The sequence below is a fragment of the Centropristis striata genome, chromosome 12 (genome assembly GCF_030273125.1).
Source record: "Centropristis striata isolate RG_2023a ecotype Rhode Island chromosome 12, C.striata_1.0, whole genome shotgun sequence".
Taxonomy (NCBI): Eukaryota; Metazoa; Chordata; class Actinopteri; order Perciformes; family Serranidae; genus Centropristis; species Centropristis striata.
This window is the reverse complement of record NC_081528.1, coordinates 37874548-37900277: the sequence shown is the minus strand read 5'-3', so window position 1 is coordinate 37900277 and position 25730 is coordinate 37874548. Positions and strand designations below refer to the sequence as shown.

Sequence of the window (25730 nt, the reverse complement as noted above, 5' to 3'; positions counted from 1 at the left end):
AGTATATCTTTAATGTGTACATCACTTTAATGCTGCGGATAGCGAAAGTTAAGCTAATTTAAAATACTTAATTTACTGCTGGGTAGCTAAATCTTTAATATTACATCATCATTTATTGGTGGATTCATATTTTGTATTTATAATCTGAATCTGTAAAATAATAATAATACATTTAATTTGTATAGTGCTTTTCTAATTACTCAAAGATGCTTTACATCATCATCATCATCATCAACAACAACAACAACAACAACAACAAAGAGCAGTATACAAATGAATAAGTCCAAAAGAAGGATAAGAAGAACAGAGTTTGTCAGTGGTTGCAGGTGGATGTGAAGACGGGTAACTAAAGCTGTAATATTAATAAAGAAAAAAGTAAAAAATATAGTGCAGTAGAATATAATGTAGCATAAAATACATCAGTAAAGTACCTCAAAATTGTAACAGGGATGGGGTTACATGCTTGTTAAGAGCCAGATTTCTTATTATTTTAAAGGTTTTTCTTTATTATATTGTCAAGATGTCACGGATAAAATTATGAAAGGATGGAATGAATACTGACTGGGGCCCAGATATCTTTATTCCATCATTAAAATGTTAATGATTTTATCACTCACTTTCTTAATATCATTGTTGTCTTTTTTAATTTTTGTTTTCTTTTATTTTTACAATATATTGGCACCCTGGGAAACCTCAGTCAGAAGCACAATATTCTACCATTTGCAGTTTTAATAGATAAAATAGAAAATATAAAAGGTTCACCATGAGTAATAGCCATAGACTGTATAAAATAATAATAATAATAATAGCTGTAGTATCACACTTTATCAGAGGGTTGAGACACTCTGCCTGACATTTTTAAAGAGACAGACACACATTTCCTATACGTGAATTAACTACAACTTTCTTTAAAAAATAATATTTATAACATAATATGATGTTTCTAATGAGAAAATTCTAAATTAAAAAGACAGTTTGCAGAATCAAACCATTAAATTATAGCCATTTGGATTAAATGTTTAGGAATAATTGGTCAACACTGAGCAGTTTTTGCTCTCTCTCTATACAAAGTGGGGATTTTAGATAATTTATTCTTTCGTTAGGACAGAGTTCGACATCTTCATTCTTCACTGAATTGTCGAATTAAGATACGAGTCTGTGGCTTGGCTTAGAATAACCAGAAAGTCTGGTTATTCTAATGTAATAATTGTTGCCTGTTGTTTATGACAGTATATAGTTTATTATCTGTGTTTAGAGCAGCATAGTTTGGCTCTCGGCCACTAAATGAGCTTAATGAAAGTGTCCGGTGTGGTGACTTATATTTCATTTTTCTTGCTCCGGGTTATTAATTGTGTCTGTATTATGAAGTGGAGCTGCAGATCATTAATGGCCACTCCTCTCCTCACAATGATTAATCGGGTCAGCCTTGGTCCTATCTATGGAGCTGCATGCTTCAGCTGTTATCTCTCCCCAGATCAATCCGAGCAGTTATGCAATATGTTCACCTTATCGATTATTTGGGATGTGTAGTCATGCGCTCCAACTTTGCCAGTGTGAAGCTAAAGGAGAGGACTACAGATCCCGGCGGCCACTAGTCCACTAGTTACACACTCAGTGTAGTTCTCTGCACTTGGAGATCCGTTCATGATTCACTTCATTAATAATAAATAGTTCGGTGTCATGGCGGAATCCACAGCGTGTCCTGCCTTCCAGCTCGGGAGACCCCGCTACGAGCAGGTGAGTCCTCTTTAACCATGCATTCAGTACATTTAGTGTTTTAAAGGTTCTCTGTGTGTGTGTGGAGCAGCTCCATCCTCCATCCTCCGCCCTGCAGCAGCTCCGATCACAACACTTTGTAGCCAAAGTTGCCTTTGATCTGCGCTCACAGTCTTTGTTATCAACCCGACAACAACTTTCAGCCGATAATCAACTTGTGGAGGTGTGATGGCACCAGTTTGGAGTTGATTGTAGTTTTTACTGGTGAGAATAATGGTCCGTGTGCAGCTTCAGATCGCTGTTTGTCATCTCCACAGCCTCACAGCCTCTCTCTGCTGCTCACATTATATCACACTGTTGAGGTCTGCAGCCGAGATCGCTATCGTGCGATTTAAAGCCAGCTACCACAAAAAAATGCTTATGGATTTGTTTTTTCCCCCCTCTTTTATTTTTAGTGCAGCCTATGCTTTAAACCTGCAGCTTTTGCACCTTATCTCCAATATCTGCACATTATTTGGTGCATGAATCCCACTTAAAACCCCTCAAGTTTAGTTTTTCTGCAGGAAGCTTCCTGCAGACAGACATGTGATCGAGATTAATGGGCTGTCCTTCCTTATCTGAAGCCCATTACTCAATTCTCCGTCCTCCAGAAATGAATTTGCATTGGTCAGCCCTGAAAGATAATGTGACCTTCACGTTGACTCAGTGAGGCTGGGTACATTTACATTTCTAAGGCTTCTTTTCTTCACAGCCGTTCGTTAAACAGCAGCTGGGAGGAAATGATTCACCGGATGGTTCTGCAAGGAGCAAAGGTTCTAAAACACATTATGTAAATTAGTCACCAAACTTTTTGCAATGCCAAAGATCAATGAAACTCTTCTCAAAATATCTGGAAAAATTATGGAAAAGGAGTCCAAAGGGTCAAGGGGCCTGAAATGAACTCTACCTTTAATTAATGCAAATAAATAACTTTTCTAACAAACCAAGGACACTCTACATATCCAAAAAGTGAATTAATAACAAAGTTTCTAAACATCAACCCAACATGTCTATCTGTCCACCATGGTTCATTGATGTATAACGTCAACTCGGCAAGTCCCGTTCCAGCATTTTCACAGACTTAAGAAATTGTTGTTTTGATTTTTTGGCGTTCACATGAATTCCTCCAGTCCAGGACTATTTATTCCCGTTACTCCAACACCAAATGAAGTCACTCAAACAACTACCAAGAGATGCAAAACAGCAAGTTCCCAGTAAAGTGAAGCAGTTTAAAACCACCTTTCATTGTGGCTGAACAGTGGAATTACAACTGTGATGTCACAAGAACCAGAAATACTTTCCCCCCTAGACTCAGCTCGCTATCACATTCAGAGTTTGGTGCTCTGTGCAATTCAGTGGTGAAGTTGTAACATTGTTGCATTTTTCATTTGGTTTGCTTCCTCACTGTGTTTTATCAAGTCACGCTGCTGACGCTGTCCTCTGTCTATCAGATATAATATTTAAGGGAAAGAGCCGACACTTTTCAAAGCAAGTCTTGGACTCCAACGTATTGTTAGCAGAGTTTTTTCACTGATATGCAACATTGATCAGGGGTGCAATTGAATGCAATAGCCACCATTCTGTCACTAAATCATTTGACTTTGTTACTTATGTGTGTGTGTTCTGACCATTTTTCAAAAAGGGTCTTTAATTATTAGACCATTTGTTTAGACGGCGTTCCCTCCTGCAGTGAACTGAATTCTGGTGCACTTGGAAGTGAACCAAGACCTCTGTTGTTTTTTAGCAAACCAAAGTTCGGTTCCTTTGGTTTGCACCAGAGTTTGTTTGAGCGTTCACACCAGCAACACCAGACTCTCAGACTAATCAGAAGGTGTAAAAGTGCCGTTACATTGGTAAAGATACGTCTGTCAGTCAGTGGATTTGTTTTTTTGAACATCTCATCTCCTGGGAAGTGACTAATTTCACTATCAGAATTTCCTTAATTTGGTATAATAACATTTAAAAAGTCTAGAAGAGCCGCACGAATAAATTATTTTATTCACATTCCAGTTATGGAAGCGTTAAAGTGGAAGTTAGCTCTGCAAACAAACGTCTCTGGTGCACTCGCTCCGTTGGTCCCACAGATGAAGAAGAGCTTTCATACACGGAAGTCAAACCTTTTGGCTTAATGCTCTTCTGAGCAACTTTCATAGGAATGAACGGGGCCTCGCTTCCAACACTGTATTCACTTCTTCTTAAACGTCCATGCAAAACACCCATAAAGAGACAAAACAGCTACAAAGAGACACAGAATGGCCTCACAAGGATACAAAACCTCCACAATGACCAAAAAGACTAAAACACATTAACACATGAACACTTTAACACAGTGGAGACAGAGCTGACTTCCTAAATGATTTGGCGACCCCCAGAAATCATCTCGCGACCCCAATTGGGGTCCCGACCCCAAGGTTGAGAATAGCTGCACTACACAGAATCCCAGATAGTGAGTAGTAAATTATTTTGGACACAGAAAAAAATTGTCTTAAAGAGACACAAATCGGCCACATTGACGCAAAACAACCACAAACAGATGCAGAATAGCCCCTAAAGAACCAATAAAACTGACACAAAATGATGTAGATTCATGTCCTTTTTATCCTTTTCGGTCTTGCTCTGATGCAGGAGGGTTGGGGGCTTTTCAAAGTCTCCGTCCAGGGACACTCTGCTCCATAATCCGTCCATGAGCACACCAATTAACACAGGATGTTGCATGGATGGCAAAGAGCCGACATAGCAGTTCATTTACACCCTTTGTCTCCTGTGAATTACTCATTTCTTTAGCGATTGCAGTCACATCTTTTAGATCACCATAATTTAAAGGACTTGGTTTTTGGCTCTTATTGCTGATGGTTTTTCCACCTTTTTTATTTTCCGTCTGCAACCCGACATCAGCGTCAGGTTGATGAAGGTGCTGTAATACTTTCAGTTCCTTGCGTCAAAGCAGTTAAAATGAGGCCAGGCTTTGAATCAGCATAAATCTTGCTCAGTTTTGTCTGTGCTTTCTGCCGCGCTCCCTCCCTGCTAGCCTTGTTGTGTACTCTCCGGGGAGCTCAGACTCATGCATAATTAAAGCGGGCTCCTCACATGGATCCTCAGTCTACCCCACTCTTACCAAACAGCTCTGCAGCACATATGGCCTGTCAGAGGAGGAGACGTGTGATGGAGGAAAGAGAAACCAGGGTTACAGTAAAGACCTTTGTTTAGCAGCTTTAGGAGGGAGTGGATGCTGCTTCCAGTCGTCTCAATTAGCGCCCGACGCTAACAGATAATTAAAATACAGAAGGGTTTTTTTTCCACCGTCTTCTCTTTGTTTGCTGCCCTTCATAACTGATAAATGTCTCTGAGGGAATGTGATTGAAGCTGCCATGTTTTCACCCATCTGGTTTGCCAGAGAGACTGTTGGCATGGCTCGCTGTTGGGCCTTTCAGACTCTTGGCTCACATACTTAGCTATTGGCATGCTGATGAAGACAGCGGAGGGAACAGAAAACAGGGCACTTGACCAGCAGCTCCAAGCCTCACCAGGAGGAATGTCTTTTAAAATGTAAGCTAACTTACACAGATTGTTGCTATACATTTATTTATTTAAAAGATCGTTCTAAAAAAAGGCACATTTTTCTTTTGAATCTCAGTTGTATTTTCTTGGATAATGATGGCAGAGGATTTTTTTAATCCATTTTTATACTTTTGATGATTGGTTTGTTTTGATATTTCACCAGTGAGAAAAAACACAGTGTCTTTGTAGTGGAATTTATATTATTTATTTATTTATTTATTTTAGCATATCAAAGGTTTGTGTCCTTTCTTAACTTTTGGCAACATTTTATGATAACAATCTTAAAGCTTTACAAATGATTCAGAGTCTTCAGCTGCATCTCATAGTCTTTATTTAGTGAACAGAGCAAACGGTCCAAACACACACAAATAGTTTTGGGAAATGCACTGGTTCACTGTCTGGCAGCTGATGAGATTGATCCCACTTTAATGTTTTTTTGTTTTGTTTTTTTACAGTAAATATGAAGCTGTGAAGGGCTGTTTCCCCTCTAGTGAGTGTCAAAAATAACCATTTATTTATTTAGCACATCAATGATTTGTGCATTGATTTCCTTTCTTAGTTTTTGGCAAAGTCACTCAGAGCTTTTCTCTCTCATAGTCTTCATTTAGTGAACAGAGCAAATTTACCAGCATACATAAAGAACTTACAGAAATAGTTTTTGGAAAATACAGTTTTTTAAAGGGTAAATATGAAGCTGCATCTGTTTAGCTTCACTGAGACACTGGTGGACTCAGAGAGGGGGCAGGAGGACCTCACTGCCTCCATCTTTGAAAAAAATGCAGCAAAAGTGCTTTTTTGGCTGCACCTATGGATGATGAAAGGAGATGCAGTGGCCTTTAGCGTGCCCACTCAGTTACAAACTGCATTCATTGCTCTAACACCAAAGAAAACAAGATATGGTGCACAATGAGTGCCCTTCCAGTGAAGAAAACCACATAAAGCTCTCTAAAGTGGCCTGGAAATAGAGAAAACATGATGCAGTACCACAGGTTGCCCCTACATGGTAGAAACTTTTGCGTGCTGTTGCCCTTTTTCTGCCCCTCAGATCAGTAGTTCTCAACCTTTTTGAGTCGCGACCCCCAATTTAACATGCATGTTGTCCAGGACCCCCACTCACTGAACACAATCTCACACGCACAGTTCAGATCACCCAAAAAAGAAACAAAATGACCAAAAAAAGTAAACAAATGACCAGAAAAGACACAAAATGACCAAAAAAAGACACAAAATTACCAAAAAAGGACACAAATTGACCAAAAAAAGACAAAATGACCAAAAAAGACACAAAATGACCAAAAAAGGACACAAATTGACATAAAAAGATCAAAAATGACCAAAAAAGACACAAAATGACATAAAAAGACACAAAATGACCAAAAAAGGACACAAATTGACATAAAAAGACCAAAAATGACCAAAAAAGGAAACAAAATAACCCAAAAAAGAAAAAAAATTACCAAAAAAAGACACAAAATGACAAAAACAAGACACAGAATGACACAAAATGACAAAAACAATACACAGAATGACAAAAACAAGACACAAAATGACTAAAAAGAACTCAAAATGACCAAAAAAAGACATTAAGTGACCAAAAAGATGAAAACACATGAACACATGAACACTTTAACACAGTGGAGACAGAGCTGACTTCCAAAATGATTTGGTGACCCCCAGAAATCATCTCGCGACCCCAATTGGGGTTCCGACCCCAAGGTTGAGAATAGCTGCCTCAGATGACCTGAGTCTAAGATTAGAAACAGGGGAAACAGCCAAAGGTTGGTAAAAAATCATCTGAAAAGGGAAATTTAACTTTTGGGTCTCAGTTGTTTTTAGTTGGATTGTGATAGCAGAGGCTTGTCATCCATTTATATACTTTTGAAGATTTCACCAGCGAGCATAAAACAGTTTGACATCTGTTTATTTATATAAAAAAAGTTTTAAATAGATAAAATAACACTCAGTGCCCTCTCAGGTGTCCTTAAATGTCCAAAGGGATGCATGTGAAGAAATGACAGAAGTACCTCTGAGCCTTACACTTTAGAAAACAGAAAACATGTTGCAGTACAAAAGGCCTAAATGCTCAAAAAACTTCTGTGCCTTTTTTTGTATTTCATGCTCCACTGAACAAGAATAAACACCTCAGACTTGTGAAATTATACATTCACAGAAGGAGGATAATGTACAATTATTATGTGTGTGCTTACATAAAAAATTAACTTTGTCTTTCTGTCTTTTTCAGGGTTCGTTCCTGGGCAGACTGAGACACTTCATAGACATCATTGACCCCAGCACGCTGTTCGTCTCCGAGGTCAATAAATAATCCGTGAAACAGCAGATAGATGTTTTCACAATATGAATCGATACAAAGTTGAAGCAACCGTTGATCAGAGTTTCATAAATTTGCATGATCTACCTTTTCATGTTCACAGTAAATACTGAATACAAGTTTACATGAATGAAAATATAGAAATGTATCTGTACACCATAAAAACTATACATTTAGCTATATTCAAACATGCACCTGCACATTCATATTCACAGATAACATTTTTAACCATTTAAGGACTTTTTCAAAAACGGGAAAAATTACAACACAGATCCAAAGAAGTTGGGACACAAATAAAACGGAATACATCTGATTCAGAATCCAGAGTTTATATTAACTAAACAGAAATCAGTTTGAACATTAACCTCTTAAAATCCAGTCGAGGAAGGACGAGGGTGAGACCAAAAAACATTTGAGGCCAAAGCTTATAACAGAAGAACTGTGAGGCCGAAACTCATGTTTGAGGCTTTATTTGAAAGGTAACATTTTATAGTTTCTGTAATTATGGTTGTTCAATATGTGGCTAAAACACAACAGAAACTATGTCAGTTAATTTTAGTCTAGACGGATTTCAGAATAAAGGCCTCCTATAAGAAGTGAGGAGCATTTATGGGTACAAGTCAGGAACCGGCCTACCTTACATATCTCAAGGGTGCTGAGTCCAAAAAAAATGGTTCCCAAGCGAAATTTGGGAATTTCTAATTTGTTTATCAAATGGCCACCAAATTGCCCATCTTGCACAGTCATTGGACCATTTCCCCTTAGTTTTTTTTGTAAGTAGGCAATCAAGATGAGGAAATTAAGTTTCTGGATCTATAGTCTAGAGTCAGAGCAAGGATATAGTGGAGGCTCAGTGCCTTTTTTATGTATATTTATATATATATGCAAAATACCAACTGGAACATTTAAAAGTGATATTGATTGAATATTTATGTCGGCCTCAAAAAAATTACACAAATAATGCTTAATTTCACCTTAAACGTTGGTATTTTGCATATATATATATATATATATATATATATATATATATATATATATACACACACATAAAAAAGACACTGAGCCTCCACTATATTCTTGCTCTGACTCTAGACTATAGATCCAGAAACTTAATTTCCTCATCTTTGATTGCCTACTTACAAAAAAACTAAGGGGAAATGGTCCAACGACCAACAGCCGCCATTTTTATATGCAAATGAGAAGGTCAAAAACTCAAAATTTCGCTTGGGAACCATTTTTTTGGGATTCAGCACCCTTGAAATAAGTAAAGTAGGCCGGTTCCTGACTTGTACCCATAAATGCTCCTCACTTTCACTTTTTGGACAATTCCCTCTAGACTATTTGGTCTAACCCTGCTGCTGGTGGGCAGGTGGGCTTGTACAGTTTTTAAAAAAATGTATGTGTGTTGGGTTGAAGCCCAAAATATTGTATTCTGGGATTATTGGGATTAAATCGTGTACATTCACTTGAAGAGGAACACAGCACTCTGATGTAAAAAAGGAGAAAACAAAGTCCTTCTTTCCACAGTTTTGTCAAATCTTTTGACATGAGTGTTCAAAGTCAACTTCTCCTAATCTAATGAACTTTACTACAATAAGAAAACCATGTGGCTCGGCCCTTAATTGAGCCTCAACTAACCAAATTAGCTTTAAGCTCTCTCTCTCTTAAAGTGACAGTAACCTGCATTACTGTTCAAACAAAAGCTGCCAACATGCTATCTCTTTACAAAATACATTTCTTACATAAACATGAATTACATCAATGATTTCAGCTGACACTTTTTATGACTTATTCAATGAAACAGTATGTTTTTCAGTTAACATTAACTTTTAAACAAACACACTGTTCTTATTTATTGATTCAGACTTTAATGTTTCAAACACAATATCTCACAAAGAATTAGCAAATGATTGAATTCTGTGTTATTTACGATTTAGACAAAGTCCCAACCTGTATAAATAATTGTCATACTTTGACTTCCTTGCAGCTCTAAACTCTGGCTTCCTTTGTTAAATGATTAAAAGGGGTTCGTAGATAAATATGTTAATATTTCTTAGAATAATGTGTCAACATGTTTTCACTTGGAAACATTACAAAAATGCAGATCTAGTGTTGGCACTGGTATGCATAAACTTGGCAAAACATGAAAACATTCTGAGTCTAATGAAGCCGTCGACTTCTTCTTCTCTGTTTGCAGAAACGACTGACAGAATGCATAAAACTGCTCGATGACTACAAACATGGAGAGCTTCCACCTGGAGTGTCTGATGTTCAGGTGAGTTTTAAACAAGTATGTAGCATGATGACATGTTAACGTATAACAATAAGGCCGTATGTAGTAACAACTGCACTGAAAAAAAACCAACTTGTATTTTTTGGCCTAAAACAGTGATTTAAGTTGGTAAAACTTGGAAATATAAATTATTGACATTTAGGGCAATAATGTAAGTTAGCACAACAAAGGAAGTTAGGCGGCTAACTGATGCTAGCGGTGCTGCTTGTTACAGCTGCAAGAGTAGCCATTAGCGTATCAATGCTATCTCAAAATTTGTTGTGAAATGCGTGAAAGCGGTGAAATTCATTAGCGAAAGCTAGCGGCTAACTGATGCTAGCGGCTAACTGATGCTAGCGGTTCTGCTTGTTACAGCTACAAGAGTAGCCATTAGCGTATCAATGCTAACTCAAAATTGTGGTCGCAACATTAGCTGACATTTCATAGCGGCGTTACAATCGTGCCAATTCAGCACATTGCAGAAGTTAGCAGAAGTAAGGATTAAAAGTTATTACAATGTAAAATTATAAGTTAGTACAACTTACAGTTGAGTTGACAAAAATCTGAATTCAGAGTTGAGCAAACTCAAAAACAAAACTTAAAATATTTAGTTTAATTGTCCAACTAAAAAATTTTATCGAAGTTTGTTGCCTTGAAATTTTGAGTTCACCCAACTTTTCTTTTGTTGCAGTGTGGTGAAAAAACTCTGGTAACACTTTACAATAACCAACTAAGTGATGTTTATAGATGGTTTATAAACCAATTATTAACCATTTACAAAGTGCTATACATATTTAATATTTAAATGTTTTCAACCAATTTCTTAAAGGAACATGAATCATTTCATAATCATTAACATACTTAATTTGGTGTTAAAAATGTTATAATCAGTGCAACTAAAACTATTAATAAACTATTAATTATAATGTAATTGTTTGTTAATAGTAAAGTAACTATAAACTTACATTAATATACCATCTATTTGTCATTTATAAATCATGTAGTTAGTTAAACATTAATACATTATGTATTTACCATTCTAAAAGGCCTATTAATGGTTTATAAATGATGATTAAACATTAATAAACTATCTTTTTACCATTTATAAATTATGGTTATTGTAAAGTGTTACCAAAACTCTTGGAAAAACACACAAAAACAACAAAAAAATAGTGAATTTCTGAATGCAAACTTAATGATTAATGCTTCTCTTTGCCCGTGCAGCTGTGGGAAGCCCAGAAGATCAAACAGGTAAGTGACCCATCAGTCTGCTCAGGTGAACAGGTGAACTCACCTCCATACATTAAGCCTCGGGCTGCAGCAGCATGAGGATGATGTCATGCTCTCTGCACGCAGGCCATCATTCATCCTGACACAGGAGAGAAGATCTTCATGCCATTTCGAATGTCAGGTACGACCTCAGATGAAGATCTTTGCTCAAGTTGTTGAAGTTTCTCCCATTTTGTCCTCGTTATTTCTTTATTTTTTTACAACCATTTCTCCGCTGTGCAGGTTATGTACCATTCGGAACACCGATTGTAAGTCACTCATACATTTTAAATCATCATTTTTCACGGTCGTGTTTGGGGAAATGAGACTTTGGACTTATTTTGCCCCAAAAATAAGCTCTTATTCCCTGGTCTCATCTAGGTCATTGGCCTTCTTCTCCCAAATCAGACTGTGGTGTCTACCATTATATGGCAGGTACTGTAAATAACCAACAAACTGTACATTCATTGCATTTATTGTACGTTTTGAACGTCTGGTAAGCTTCTCCGCTGTTCCTCGCTGGGATCAGGACATTTAGAATAAAGTGCTGCTGCTTCTTTCTGTGTGCTGTAGCTTTAAAAAGCAACATCTAAGTCTGTAAATATCGCTTCAGCTGTCCTGCCTCCTTCTTTCTGCCTTCATCTCTTCTTTCCTTATTCCTTCCCTCCAAGCTTCCTCTTTCCTTCCCTTGTTCACCTTTTATTTGCTTCCTTCTGTCCTGCAGTGGCTGAACCAGAGTCATAACGCCTGCGTCAACTACGCCAACCGCAACGCCACAAAGGTACGAACCATAACTGAAAAATAAAAAAAATGTATTTTTTTCCATTTATTTTATTGTTTAATCCAGTGGTGGAGGTAGTATTAAGATGATGTATTATTATTATTATTATTATTATTATTATTATTATTAATAATAATAATAATAATAATAATAATAATAATACATTAATACATTTTTTTTTTTAATTAAAGTTAGTACTAATTCCACCTCCTGTCCAATGTTGTTTTTTAAAAATTATAAAAAAAAATAAAAATCTAAATAATTATAAGAAAAGGCAGCAAATCTTCATATTTGTAAACCATGAATTTTTTTCGCTAATCGATAAAGCTGTACTTAGACTGTTGGGTATTTTAATTTATGATCAAACTTAGTATTATAAGATCTATATATTTTTGTTTGTTTATGTGTAAAAAAAATGTGTAAAAAAGTTAATTTGTAAAGTAACTAAGCTGTCGGAGGGAAATATTGAACTTTTTACGGTACTACATTTATCATTTATCAACTAAAGTAAAGTACATTAAATCCTAATACAAAATGCAAAATGTCACGTGTATAATATTACAATATTAAAGCTCTTTAATATTGTGTATTGTATTGTAAAGCTGTGACAGGATATTTGTTTTCTGGCTCTTCAGCCGACGCCGACATCCAAGTTTCTTCAGGGTTACGTTGGAGCCGTGGGCAGCGCCGTTTCTATCGCAGTGAGTCTGTTTCCTCAGTCATTTTGTGTCATTTTGTATCTTTTTTGGTCATTTTGTGTCTTTTTGTGGTCATTTTTGGTCATTTTGTGGTCAATTTGAGTCCTTTTTTACTTAATTTTATGTAATTTTTTGGCAACTTTGTTTTTTTTTCTGACAAATCCCGAAGTAGCACAGACAGGGAGATGTTTTAGTTGTTCTCTGCTTCATTATTCGTCCAAAATTCGTCGTATCAACTGAGTCTGTATGATCTGAACTGTGCGTGTGAGATTCTGTTCAGTGGATGGCGTGCTGCTCCAAATACACAGATGTGTTTTAAGTGTTAAAGCATTTAACATTTGTTTTTTTAACATTAGTATTCTTTAACCCTTTATCAGGCAAAGAACTATATTTGGTAACTTCAGTGAATATCAAAATTAGGTAATATTTCGAGATAAAAGTTGCAGATTTAAAACATTTAAAGTGGCAAATTTGCCCAAAAAAGTCGCAGATTTACGAGAAAAAAGTGGGAAAAAAGCAACTTTTCTCGCAGATTCACCACTTTAAATCTCATAAATCTGCAAATTTTTTCGTAGATTTGCCGCTTTAATCTTGTAAACTTTTTCCTCAAAATATGACCCCCCTCCCCCGGGTCCTTATGTTTTTTTTTACACATTCTGACAGTATGTAATATCCTCCAATATTCTCTAGGGTTGAAATCTGGAATTGTCAAGTATTTTAATGAGTGCCCTGTTAATGGTTAAAGTCAAACCTGATGTTGCATTTGTTTGAAGTGTTTGTTTATCCACCAGGTGGGACTGAATGTGCTGATTCAGAGAGCCAACAGACTGAGTCCTGCCACCAGGATGATCATCCAGAGACTGGTCCCGTTCCCGGCTGTAGGTACGTTTTCACAGCACCCTTTAGTTCAACATGTGGCCCTCTGCTGGCTGCTTCACTTTCTGTCATCATATGTTTATTAATATGAAAACATATTCAACACAATAACAACCAAACATTCAAACCAGACTTGTGTTTGAGTTTGACAACGACAAAAACAGACAAACAAGATGCAGCATCTTGATTTTTCATCTGTAATCTATCTATCTATCTATCTATCTATCTATCTATCTATCTATCTATCTATCTATCTATCTATCTATCTATCTATCTATCTATCTATCTATCTATCTATCTATCCATCTATCCATCTTACAAATAATGAACATAAATATCAAATTACAGAGCTTATTATATTATATTAATGTTTCTAAGACAAATCATAACTATAAGACTTCATTGTGAAAATAGTTCATAATAACATATTTGGTTTACAGACTCTGTTTTCAGTCTGAAATAAATATCTTCTATAAATAGAGAATAATATAGAAACGCATTATAAAAGTGTCCTTTGTGTCCTCAGCCAGTGCAAACATCTGTAACGTGGGTCTGATGAGACACAACGAGCTCTCTGAAGGAATCGACGTCCTCGACAACAACGGGAAAGTGGTGGGATCCTCCAAAATAGCTGCAAGACACGTGAGACACGCCTTTTTTATTTATATAGGTAGATAGATAGATAGATAGATAGATAGATAGATAGATAGACTTTATTTATCCCAAGCTGGGAAATTACAGTGTAGCAGCAGCATTACACACAGAGACAATAACAACACAATTAAAAAGAACAACCTAGGCATACTTCAAGCAATAAAATATAAAAATACAATAAAATACAATAAAATATAAGTGTCTAAAGAAGGAGTAGAATAGAATTCCAGTGCAGAATAAATATGAATATGCAGTATAAAAATGTTGGTGCTATGAACATTTTTATACTGTATAATCATATTTATTCTGCACTGGAATTCTATTCTACTCCTTCTTTAGACCCTTTGTATCATTTTGTGTCTTTTTTTGGTCATTTTGTGTCTTTTTTTGGTCATTTTGTGGGTTTTTTTGGTCATTTTGTGTCTTTTTTTGATCATTTTGTGTCTTTTTTTGGTCATTATGTGTCTTTTTTTGGTCATTATGTGTCTTTTTTTGGTCATTTTGTATCTTTTTTTGATCATTTTGTGTCTTTTTTTGGTCATTTTGTATCTTTTTTGGTCATTTTGTATCTTTTTTGGTCATTTTGTGTCTTTTTTTGGCCATTTTGTGTCTTTTTTTTGTCATTTTGTATCTTTTTTTGGTCATTTTGTATCTTTTTTTGGTCATTTTGTGTCTTTTTTGGTCATTTTGTATCTTTTTTGGTCATTTTGTATCTTCTTTTGGTCATTTTGTATCTTTTTTTGGTCATTTTGTGTCTTTTGTTGTCATTTTGTGTCTTTTTTTTGTCATTTTGTGTCTTTTTTGGTCATTTTGTATCTTTTTTGGTCATTTTCTGTCTTTTTTGGGCCATTTTGTGTCTTTTTTGATCAATTTGTGTCTTTTTGTGGTCATTTTTGGTCAATTTGAGTCCTTTTTTGCTTAATTTTATGTAATTTTTGGGCAATTTCGTTTTTTTTCTGACAAATCCCAAAGTAGCACAGTATTTTATTGTATGTATTTTATTGTATTTTATATTTTTTCATACGCAGCGTATTTGCCTTCTCTGAATATGTTTTATAGACCTGCTGATTTTTTTCTCAGCTGAATTGTGAATGTGATAATGGAGTAAAATGCATCATTTCCTGCGCGGCTGCTGTCACTCAGCACCATCTGATCTCATGAAAGGGAAAATTAAATCCAAGTCATTGGCGTGTTTGAAATGAAGCGTGTGCACAATGTTCTTCCTCAGGCGATCACGGAGACCGCCTTCACACGGGTGGTCCTCCCCATGCCCATCTTCGTCCTGCCCCCCATCATCATGTCCTACCTAGAGAGGTTGGTACGCAAATATATTGTTTTCTCACAAACATTTTTCAATTAATTAATTGGTTTTTTGGTCTGTAAAATTAGAAAAAAATGAAAAAATGCCTGTCACAACTTCCCACAGCCCAAATCCAAAATAACTAAACTCTTCTTTCATAAAGGAAAAAAGAAAATATTCACATTTGATACAAGAAAATGATTAGGTCACACTTTACAATAACCATCTAAGTGATGTTTATAGATGGTTTATAAACCAATTATTAACCAATTACAAAATTCTATACATATTTTAATCTTTAAATGTTTTCAAACAATTTCTTAAAGGTATAAGAATCATTTTGTAATCATTAACATACTTAATATGGTGTTAAAAATGTTACAATGAGTGCAAAACTATTAATAAACTAATAATTATAATGTAATTGTTTGTTTATGGTAAAGCAACTATCAACTTACATTAATATACCATCTATTTGGCATTTATAAATTATAGTTCAACATTAATACATTTTCTATTTACCATTCTAAATGGCCTATATACGGTTTATAAATGATGATTAAACATTAATAAACTATCTGTTTACCATTTATAAATGATGGTTATTGTAAAGTGTTACCAATGATTATTGTGCAGTACAAACATTACAGCTTTGTTTTATTAATTGTTGCAGATTAATTATTATTCAGTTATATCTAGAGGAAAAAAGGAAATATATTAAGAAGCAGTAATAAGTGATTAGTCGGATTGAAAAGGTGTCTGTCCATGATAGCGTTTTTTTTGTAATATTTTAATAATAAATGCATATTTTGATATTCATATTGCAGGTAGATATCAGGGCACCATTTGAACTAATTCCAGGCATTAAAAGTGTTTTTATTCTGCACTTTTTGGCTATGAGTTGAATCGATATGTTGATCAATTTCATCATTTTTTGCTGTATTTTTGAAAATTATATTTATTGGGTTTTTAGAATTAACATGACACATACATTAATGAGGGTTTACATGCCCACATTCTTAGATAAAAACAAAACAAAATAGACAAGACAAATTACCACTAAAACAAAGAACAAAACAAAAAAACAATAGATACAAAAATAATAATAATAATAATAAAAATTACAACCCATTTTTTGCTGTATTAAACATTGTTTTTATTCTGATCTATTTCATGAAGGGGACATATGAAAGTTAAAAAACAAACAAACGTGTTTTGTTCATTCTCAGTTAGATGTTTCTAAAAAACCTGAAGCCCTTTTAAAAACTGTACTACCAGCCTTAATTAAAGCTTAATGTCCTTCCTCTTTCCTTCCTGTGTTTTCGAAAATATTGTGATGCAAGTATTTCAGTTTTAGCCTCCCACATATTAGAGGCAGCAGCTAAATCCAACCTGGACAAAAAGTAAAAGCAGCTGAACTGGTGACGCATTAATGTTGGCAGAGAAGCTGCAGCTCCGTCTATCTCAGCCTGAAGTCATGAAGCTTTCTCTTCTCTGCACCTTTAAGGTTGCCGGAAGTTTTACAGTTTGTGCATCAAAGAATCTTTTCTCTCACCTCCTTTCTTTAGTTTCCTGTCTCCACAGAGCAGTGTCTGTTTGATTCTGATCTAAAAATACTCTCTGTGTTTCTGTGTTTACTGAGCCAGAGCCGACATATGTTGTGCCCCAAAGTCTTCTTCCATACAGCCAGTCAATAGTAGGTCACACAGAGATATATAATATATAATGTAATAATAATAAAAATACAGCCTGATGCTAGAAGAAAACTGAACAGAAATAGTTTATTTAGTTTAGTTTATTATTAACCCTCCTGTTGTCCTTGGGTCGAGGAAGGAAGAAGAGGGAAGGACGCAAAGGGAAGTAAAAAAGGATGGAGGAAAGAAGGAAGGAAAGAAAGAAAGATGGAGGAAGAAAAGAAGAGAGGAGGAAAAGGAGAAAGAATGGAAAGGAGAGAGAAAGGAAGGAGGATGGAGGAAAGACAGGGGAGGAGGAGAAGAAAGGAAGGAAAAAATAAAGAAGGAAGGAGGGAGAAAAGGAGGGAGGCAGGAAGGAAAGAGGGCAGAAAGGAGGGAGGAAGGAAGGAAGGAAAGAGGGCAGAAAGGAAGGAGGAAGGAAAGAAAGGAGGGAAGGAAAGGGGGGGCGAGGGAAGGGAAGAAGGAAGGAGGATAGAGGAAGGGATGGAGGCGGGAGGGATGAAAGAAGGAAGGAAGGAGGAAAGGAGAGGAAATCAGGAGGAAGGAAAGAAGAGAGAAAGGAAAGGAGATAGCGGAAGGAGGAAAGAAAAGAAGGGAAGGAGGGAGGAAAGGAAGGAAAGAAAGAAAGAAAGGAGGGGCGAGGGAAGGAAATAAGGAAGGAGGATAGAGGAGGCAGGAAAGAAGGAAGGAGGAAAGAAGAGAGGAAGGCAGGAGGAGGGAGGAAAGAAGGAATAGTCAAAACAGATTGGATCAATTTGACCCGGAAGGACGACAGGAGGGTTAAGATCCCCATTAGCTGCAGCAAAGCCACAGCTATTCTTCCTGGGGTCCAACAGTATCAAATATATAGTTAAAAACACAAAACATAATAAAAATAAAAAATAAAACAAAAATTATTCACATATTAATCCATATTACACACATTTCTACATATATGTATACATCATTACAAAATCTACTAACGCATAATACATATGTTGTATATACACATATTATGCATTATAATAACACATATCATATATCTATAGAAATATACTACATGCATATAAATATACCATGTTTTCTTATTTTGATAAATACTGTTTTATTAATATTTTGGATTGCTTTATGTTAGTGGTGAGTTTGATATTTTTAGGCAGTGAATTCCATTCTTTCATACCTCTAAATCAGGGGTCTCAAACTCAAATCACCTGGGGGCCGCTGGAGGCAGTATCAAAATGACCCAAAAAAACCCACAAAATTACTATAAAAAAAGACACAAAATGACTGAAAAAACGCTAAATTACTTAAAAGACACAAAATGACCAAAAAAAGACACAAAATTAGAAAAAAAGACACAAAATGACAGAAAAAAGACACAAAATTACTATAAAAAAAGACACAAAATGACTGAAAAAACACTAAATTACTATAAAAAAAAAGACACAAAATGACTGAAAAACACTAAATTACTATAAAAAAAAGACACAAAATGACTGAAAAAACACTAAATTACTTAAAAGACACAAAATGACTGAAAAAAGACACAAAATTACAAAAAAGACACAAAATTACAGAAAAAAAACGAAATTACTTAAAAAGAAACAAAATGACCAAAAAAGACACAATTAGCAAAAAAGACATACAATTATTTTAGAAAGACACAAAATGACCAAAAAAAGACACATAATTATTTAAAAAAGACACAAAATAGTAAAAAAAGACACAAAAAAGTAATTAAAGGGACCTTCCACACACAACACGGTAAAGTGCCATTCATATAAAACTCACATTAAACTTTCATATCAAGGTGGGGGCCACAAAATACCATCACAAGGGCCACAATTGGCCCGTGGGCCGCGAGTTTGAGACCCCTGCTCTATACAGAAACGTGCGCTTGATGGCGTTAGATCTTACTTTAGCTAATGTAAAGTTTCCTACAGCTGCATGTCTGCTGATATATTTATGACTCTCTGCACTAAAAGCAAGGTTTTTAAACAAAATAAAAGCTTTTAGGACAGATATATTTCTAATAACAATCAGCAGAGTACAATAGTCCGTCTTTGACCAATAACCAATGAAGTTCCTTGTGCATGGAGATAATATTTGTCCTGTAGTCACAGTGCTTGTGTTTTTATTATTATGACGTTAGATAAAAGCTGCAGTCTGACTCATTAAACCAGAACTGGAACTTTCTCACAGACTGATTAATCTCACGCCCACTAATTGTGAAAAAAAATAGCTTCCCCTCTTCATGAAATCTGCACCGTGTCTTCTCTCCGGATCCAAAAATAACTCCTGGCTGCATCGATCCACGCTGCAGCCTCACGTTTCCTCTTTATCTCTGTTTTGACTCGTTCAGGCTGGATGGAGTGCTGCTGCAAATACAATGCAAATGTGTTTTAAGTGTTAAAGTTAATTAATACAGTAGAAATGAGTTTCCTCCGTGTCTCCACTGTGTTAAAGTGTTAAAGTTAATTTTGTGTCTTTTTTTGTCATTTTGTGTCTTTTTTTGTCATTTTGTGTCTTTTTTGGATCATTTTGTGTCTTTTTTTGATCATTTTGTGTCTTTTTTTTGTCATTTTGTATCTTTTTTGGTCATTTTGTGTCTTTTTTTGTGTCATTTTGTATCTTTTTTGGTCATTTTTGTGTCTTTTTTTTGTCATTTTGTGTCTTTTTGATCATTTTGTGTCTTTTTTTGATCATTTTGTGTCTTTTTTGGTCATTTTGTATCTTTTTTGGTCATTTTGTGTCTTTTTTTGGTCATTTTGTATCTTTTTTGGTCATTTTGTGTCTTTTTTTGTGTCATTTTGTATCTTTTTTGGTCATTTTTGTGTCTTTTTGTCATTTTGTGTCTTTTTTGTCATTTTGTGTCTTTTTTTGATCATTTTGTGTCTTTTTTTGGTCATTTTGTTTCTTTTTTGGGCCATTTTGTGTCTTTTTTTTGGTCATTTTGTTTCTTTTTTTGGGCCATTTTGTGTTTTTTTTTGTCATTTTGTGTCTTTTTTTGTCGTTTTGTATCTTTTTTGGTCATTTTGTGTCTTTTTTGTGTCATTTTGTATCTTTTTTTGATCATTTTGTGTCTTTTTTGATCATTTTGTGTCCTTTTTTTAATCATTTTGTGTCTTTTTTTGATAATTTTGTATCTTTTTTGGTCATTTTGTGTCTTTTTTGATCATTTGTGGTCAATTTGTGTCTTTTTGGTCATTTTGTTTCCTTTTTGGTCAATTTGTGTCTTTTTTTAGTCATTTTGTTTCTTTTTTGGGCCATTTTGTGTCTCTTTTGGTCAATTTGTGTCTTTTTGTGGTCATTTTTGGTCATTTTGTGGTCAATTTGAGACGTTGATGATGTTCTCTACTTCATAATTCGTCCAAAATTCGTCGTATCAACTGAGTCTGTATGATCTGAACTGTGCGTGTGAGATTCTGTTCAGTAGATGGAGTGCTGCTGCAAATACACAGACGTGTTTTAAGTGTTAAAGCATTTAACATTAGTTCTTTTTAACATCAGGCAAAGAACTATATTTGGTAGCTTCAGTGGATATCAAAATTAGGTAATATTTCGAGATAAAAGTTGCAAATTTACTAGATTAAAGTGACAAATCTACAAGAAAAAAAGTTGCAGATTTAAAACATTTAAAGTGGCAAATTTGCCTGAATAAGTTGCAGATTTACGAGAAAAAAGTGGGGAAAAAAGCAACTTTTTTCTTGCAGATTCACCACTTTAAATCTCATAAATCTGCACATTTTTTCCTCGTAGATTCACCACTTTAATCTTGTAAACTTTTTTCTCAAAATATGACCCCCCTCCCCCGGGTCCTTATGTTTTTTTTTTTACACATTCTGACAGTATGTAATATCCTCCAGTATTCTCTAGGGTTGAAGCCTCACGTTTCCCTCTTTATCACTTTATTTTGACTGGTTCAGGCTGCGATTCCTGCAGAACAACCGCAGGCTGCTGCTGCCCGTCCACAGCCTGGTCTGCCTGGTGACCTTTGGCCTCTCGCTGCCCGTCGCCATCAGCCTCTTCCCACAGATGTCTCAGGTACGCTAAAATATTAGCTCTACTGCTAACTGGAGGCCAGATGGCTCAGAGAGAGACGGAGAGAGGGAGCAGCTGGAAGAAATTCAAATTACACATACACCACTTGACATGCAGCCCCACAAGCCTCTACACGACACAATTAACAGTCAGGAATAGAACAGGCTCATTTTATAAACTTATAGATATCACCATGAAGCTTCCCTGGTTTGTTTTTTTACATCAAAACAAATGTTTTTGAATTTTCCCTTCTCTGCTCTCAAAGGGACAGATACAAAAAATCTTTCCCGTTCATTGCACCTTATTTGTTTCATAGCACCAACATTTTTATACTGTATATTCATATTTATTCTGCACTGGAATTCTATTCTACTCCTTAATACATACTCCTTCTTTAGACACTTTATTTTGTATTGTATTTTTATTGTATTTTTTATATTTTATTGCTTGAAGTATGCCTAGGTTGTTCTTTTTATTTAATTATTTAATTGTGTTGTTATTGTCTCTGTGTGTAATGCTGCTGCTACACTGTAATTTCCCAGCTTGGGATAAATAAAGTCTATCTATCTATCTATCTATCTATCTATCTATCTATCTGTCTGTCTATCTGTCTGTCTGTCTGTCTGTCTGTCTGTCTGTCTGTCTGTCTGTCTGTCTGTCTGTCTGTCTGTCTGTCTGTCTGTCTGTCTGTCTGTCTGTCTGTCTGTCTATCTATCTATCTATCTATCTATCTATCTATCTATCTATCTATCTATCTATCTATCTATCTATCTATCTATCTATCTATCTATCTATCTATCCACCCATCTATCCATCTATCCATCTATCTATCTATCTATCTATCTATCTATCTATCTATCTATCTATCTATCTATCCATCTATCCATCTATCCATCTATCCATCTATCCATCCATCTATCCATCTATCCATCTATCCATCTATCCATCCATCTATCCATCTATCCATCTATCCATCTATCCATCTATCCATCTATCTATCTATCCATCTATCCATCTATCCATCTATCCATCTATCCATCTATCCATCTATCCATCTATCCATCTATCCATCTATCCATCCATCTATCCATCTATCCATCTATCCATCTATCCATCTATCTATCTATCTTTTCTGAAATGGTATGTTTAGATATGCAATTGATGCACTAAGTATGCACTAATGTGCATATATTTCCAGGACATAAATATGAACATTGCATAAAGAAAATTTCAGTGTTATTATTTTATTTTGTTGATATATTAGATTCACAGTTTTTTACAGAAGCAAATTGGGATATCTACTATATCTACTATATGGGCAGTCTGTGGCCTCCAAGTTAGGAATCAGGCTTGTAACTGGAGAGTCGCCGGTTCGAATCCCGGTACTGACAGGATTCGAACTTGCATGGTGTGTCACTTGTGTGTAAAAAAGGATAAAGGGTTAAATGCAGAGGTTGAATTTCCCCATTGAGGGATAAATAAAGTAATCTTCTTCTATTATCATTTCATAAATCAGATAATACTGTCAAAAGCCATTCAAAATTCAATTTTCGTCATGTTTTTAAGGAACTACATGTTCTATAAATCAGGGTATGAATGATATATAGACAAAGTAAAACCTTCAGAATATAGTTAGGACATACACTACCGGTCAAAAGTTTTAGAACACCCCAATTTTTCCAGTTTTTTATTGAAATTCAAGCAGTTCAAGTCAAATGAACAGCTTGAAAGGGTCCAAAGGTAAGTGGTGAACTGCCAGAGGTAAATAAAAAAAGGTAAGCTTAACCAAAACTGGAAAATAATGTACATTTCAGAATTATACAAGTAGGCCTTTTTCAGGGAACAAGAAATGGGTTAACAACTTAACTCTATGGAGTCTTGGGCTATTTTGTCCATTTTTGAATTCTTTTCATGTCTTTGTAAGTCATTTTGTGTCTTTTTTTGGTCATTTTGTGTCTTTTTTTGGTCATTTTGTGTCTTTTTTTAGTCATTTTGTGTCTTTTGGTGTCTTTTTTTTGTCATTTTGTGTCCTTTTTTAATCCTTTAGTCCAACATAAAATGTGATTTTGAATCTTTTCTTTTACTTTCAAAACACTATCATGCTCAATAAAGAATTTTAGATGTTGCAAATGTGCATTAATTTCAGAGTACACTGAGACATTAAACTGCATCATTTTCAATTAAATTCTGGAAAAGTTGGTGTGTTCTAAAACTTTTGACCAGTAGTGTAGTTAGGACATATTCTCTGGTAAGTTTGGTGTCTGTAAGTGTAGATGAAGATGAGATTTTTGGCTCAGAACATGAGAAAAAACTCTCAAAAACGCCTTTAAGGATTCCATTTAAAAGAAAAAAAAGAAAATGACCCTTTTCATCTCAGAGCTGAAGTTCACCTTCAGTCTTTCTGTCTGTTTGTGCAGATCGAGGTGTCTCGTCTGGAGCCGGAGATCTCCATGGCAACAGACTGTAAGGTGGTGACCTACAACAAGGGTTTATGATGGATGGAGGAGCAGAGGAATCAGGCTGAACCTCCTCATGGTTCCTCCTCATGGTTCCTCCTCCTGGTTCCTCCTCATGGTTCCTCCTCATGGTTCCTCCTCATGGTTCCTCCTCATGGTTCCTCCTCATGGTTCCTCCTCAGACCCTCGTGTACTAACACAGGTTTCTTTCTTACGTCTCAGATCAAAGTTTAAAAATGGGACAGATTTTTTTCCGTCCCATTTGTTTTAAGGGAGCAAAGAAGCTCTGTGTATAGAAATGATGATATATTTACTGTGAAATCAGTTTTTTAGCATTAATGAAAGAAGATTTTAATATATTCAATATAACAGTGTTTCCCACACACAGGCTAGACTTTGTTTCAAGAATACAGCTTTATAGCTTGTTCATCCACTGATAAAGGTTTAGAAACAGAGTTTAAACCTGCAATAACAGACTTCTCTAACTTCAGCAGCCAGCAGCTAGCTCTCCTTCTGCTCTTTGCTTTGATCAGGAAGTCATTTTTAAGAGTTTTTGTTGTAAACTGCTATCTGATCTGTTTGGTGGTGCTGATGAGAGCAGAACAAACAGTAAAATGTGGCTAGAAAACAGAAACAGTGAGTTCAGAAAACAAGGAAGGAAGATTTTCACATTCAAGAAGGAAGCTGCTGTAAACAAAGTACTAAAATTAAGATATAAAATAAGGCAACTAATTCAGTCAAAAAACAGCAGCCTAAATACAAAATATGAAGAATACAAAAAGCCAACATATAAAAATATATAATAGTGGGGCGGATTAGCTGAACAATCGTTCACTTTGTGATAAAAGCATGAAATTTGGTAGATGCACATTTTTGGGGGGTGCTACCCACACGTTTAGCCCCGTTGCTCATTCCATGAATGCACGATCCTTACAAGCTGTACCTCGTTGTAAAGGTGACTAATCAGGCTTTCCAACAATATACAATTCATCACCAGTTGGTATTATTAAAAGGGCAGTTTTTATTCATTATTGATTTATTCGTATAACAAATGCCTGCCACGGCCACTAGGGGGCGCTTTGAGGTGGCCCAATATCCAGATTTGTTTGAAACATATTCACCAACACATCTACCAAATTTCATGCTTTTATCACAAAGTGAACAATTGGTGTAAAATATTGAGCTAATCCGCCCCACTATAAAGATATAAACAGTAGGAACAACATGTACAAATACAGTGTTATCTGAATGAGGGAAGGAGCAGCAAACAGGAATGTGCAAGTTCACAGGTTTTATATTTGCAAGGTGCCAGATCAGGTCAGAGGGAGGGGAGAAAGGACAAGAGACAACCAAGGTCCAAACTCAAAGAGCTGCAGACTTTAAGGTCTGTTTCTGATCCATGTCCCACTGTCTCATCAAACGTAAAACATAACCTTGTTGGCTGAGATAATAAAGTAATCCATCATCAACTTTTTTCAGGCAAGGCAAGTTTATTTGTATAGCACAATTCAACACAGGGTCATTCAAAGTGCTTTACATACACATTAGAACAGCAAAAACAGTCAATTAAAACAGGGAAATAGAAATAAAAATATAAATAAGATACAGCAGGATGAGAAAATAAATAAAATAATAAAAAGCACAAGTCAAACATTGCGTAGTTAAACAGTAAGGGCAGTAGAGTAGAGCAGATAAGTGTTAAAGTTAAGATACGCTGCAGTAAACTATAGTGTTTTTAGTCCTGATTTAAAGGAGCTGACCTCACATCTACAGCTAGTTTGTTCCAGTTTTTAAAACTGTAACAGTATTCAAAATACCACAAATTCAAACTGTAAAGGTTACAGTTATTTCTTTATTTTAAATTTATAATCCAGTTACTCTTTTTCTCCCCAAATCTTCCCACGGTGCATGTCACATGTTTTGTCGTCGTGGTGACATTTCTGATTTATTGATGGTGCACAGAAAGGTTTTTATAGTGGACTCTATTTCTCCCAAATCTGGTTTAAATAAATCCAAAGTTAGAGAGAATTTGTTTGAAATAATTCAAACCTTTAAGAAGACATTTATT

At 35.4% G+C, this 25730-nt stretch overlaps 1 protein-coding gene across 1 annotated transcript; it reads left to right on the top strand.

Annotated features, from left to right (window-relative positions):
* Positions 1-1563: 1563 nt before the first annotated feature.
* On the top strand, positions 1564-24414 carry sfxn5b (sideroflexin 5b). The gene is made up of 14 exons (XM_059345871.1): positions 1564-1737; positions 7556-7624; positions 9840-9917; positions 11139-11165; positions 11271-11325; positions 11427-11452; positions 11565-11618; positions 11908-11964; positions 12600-12665; positions 13454-13544; positions 14065-14180; positions 15421-15506; positions 21092-21209; positions 23624-24414. Exons 1-14 carry the CDS (start codon positions 1681-1683, stop codon positions 23699-23701), a joined length of 978 nt encoding a protein of 325 aa, XP_059201854.1. The 5' UTR covers positions 1564-1680; the 3' UTR covers positions 23702-24414.
* The last annotated feature ends 1316 nt before the right edge of the window (positions 24415-25730 follow it).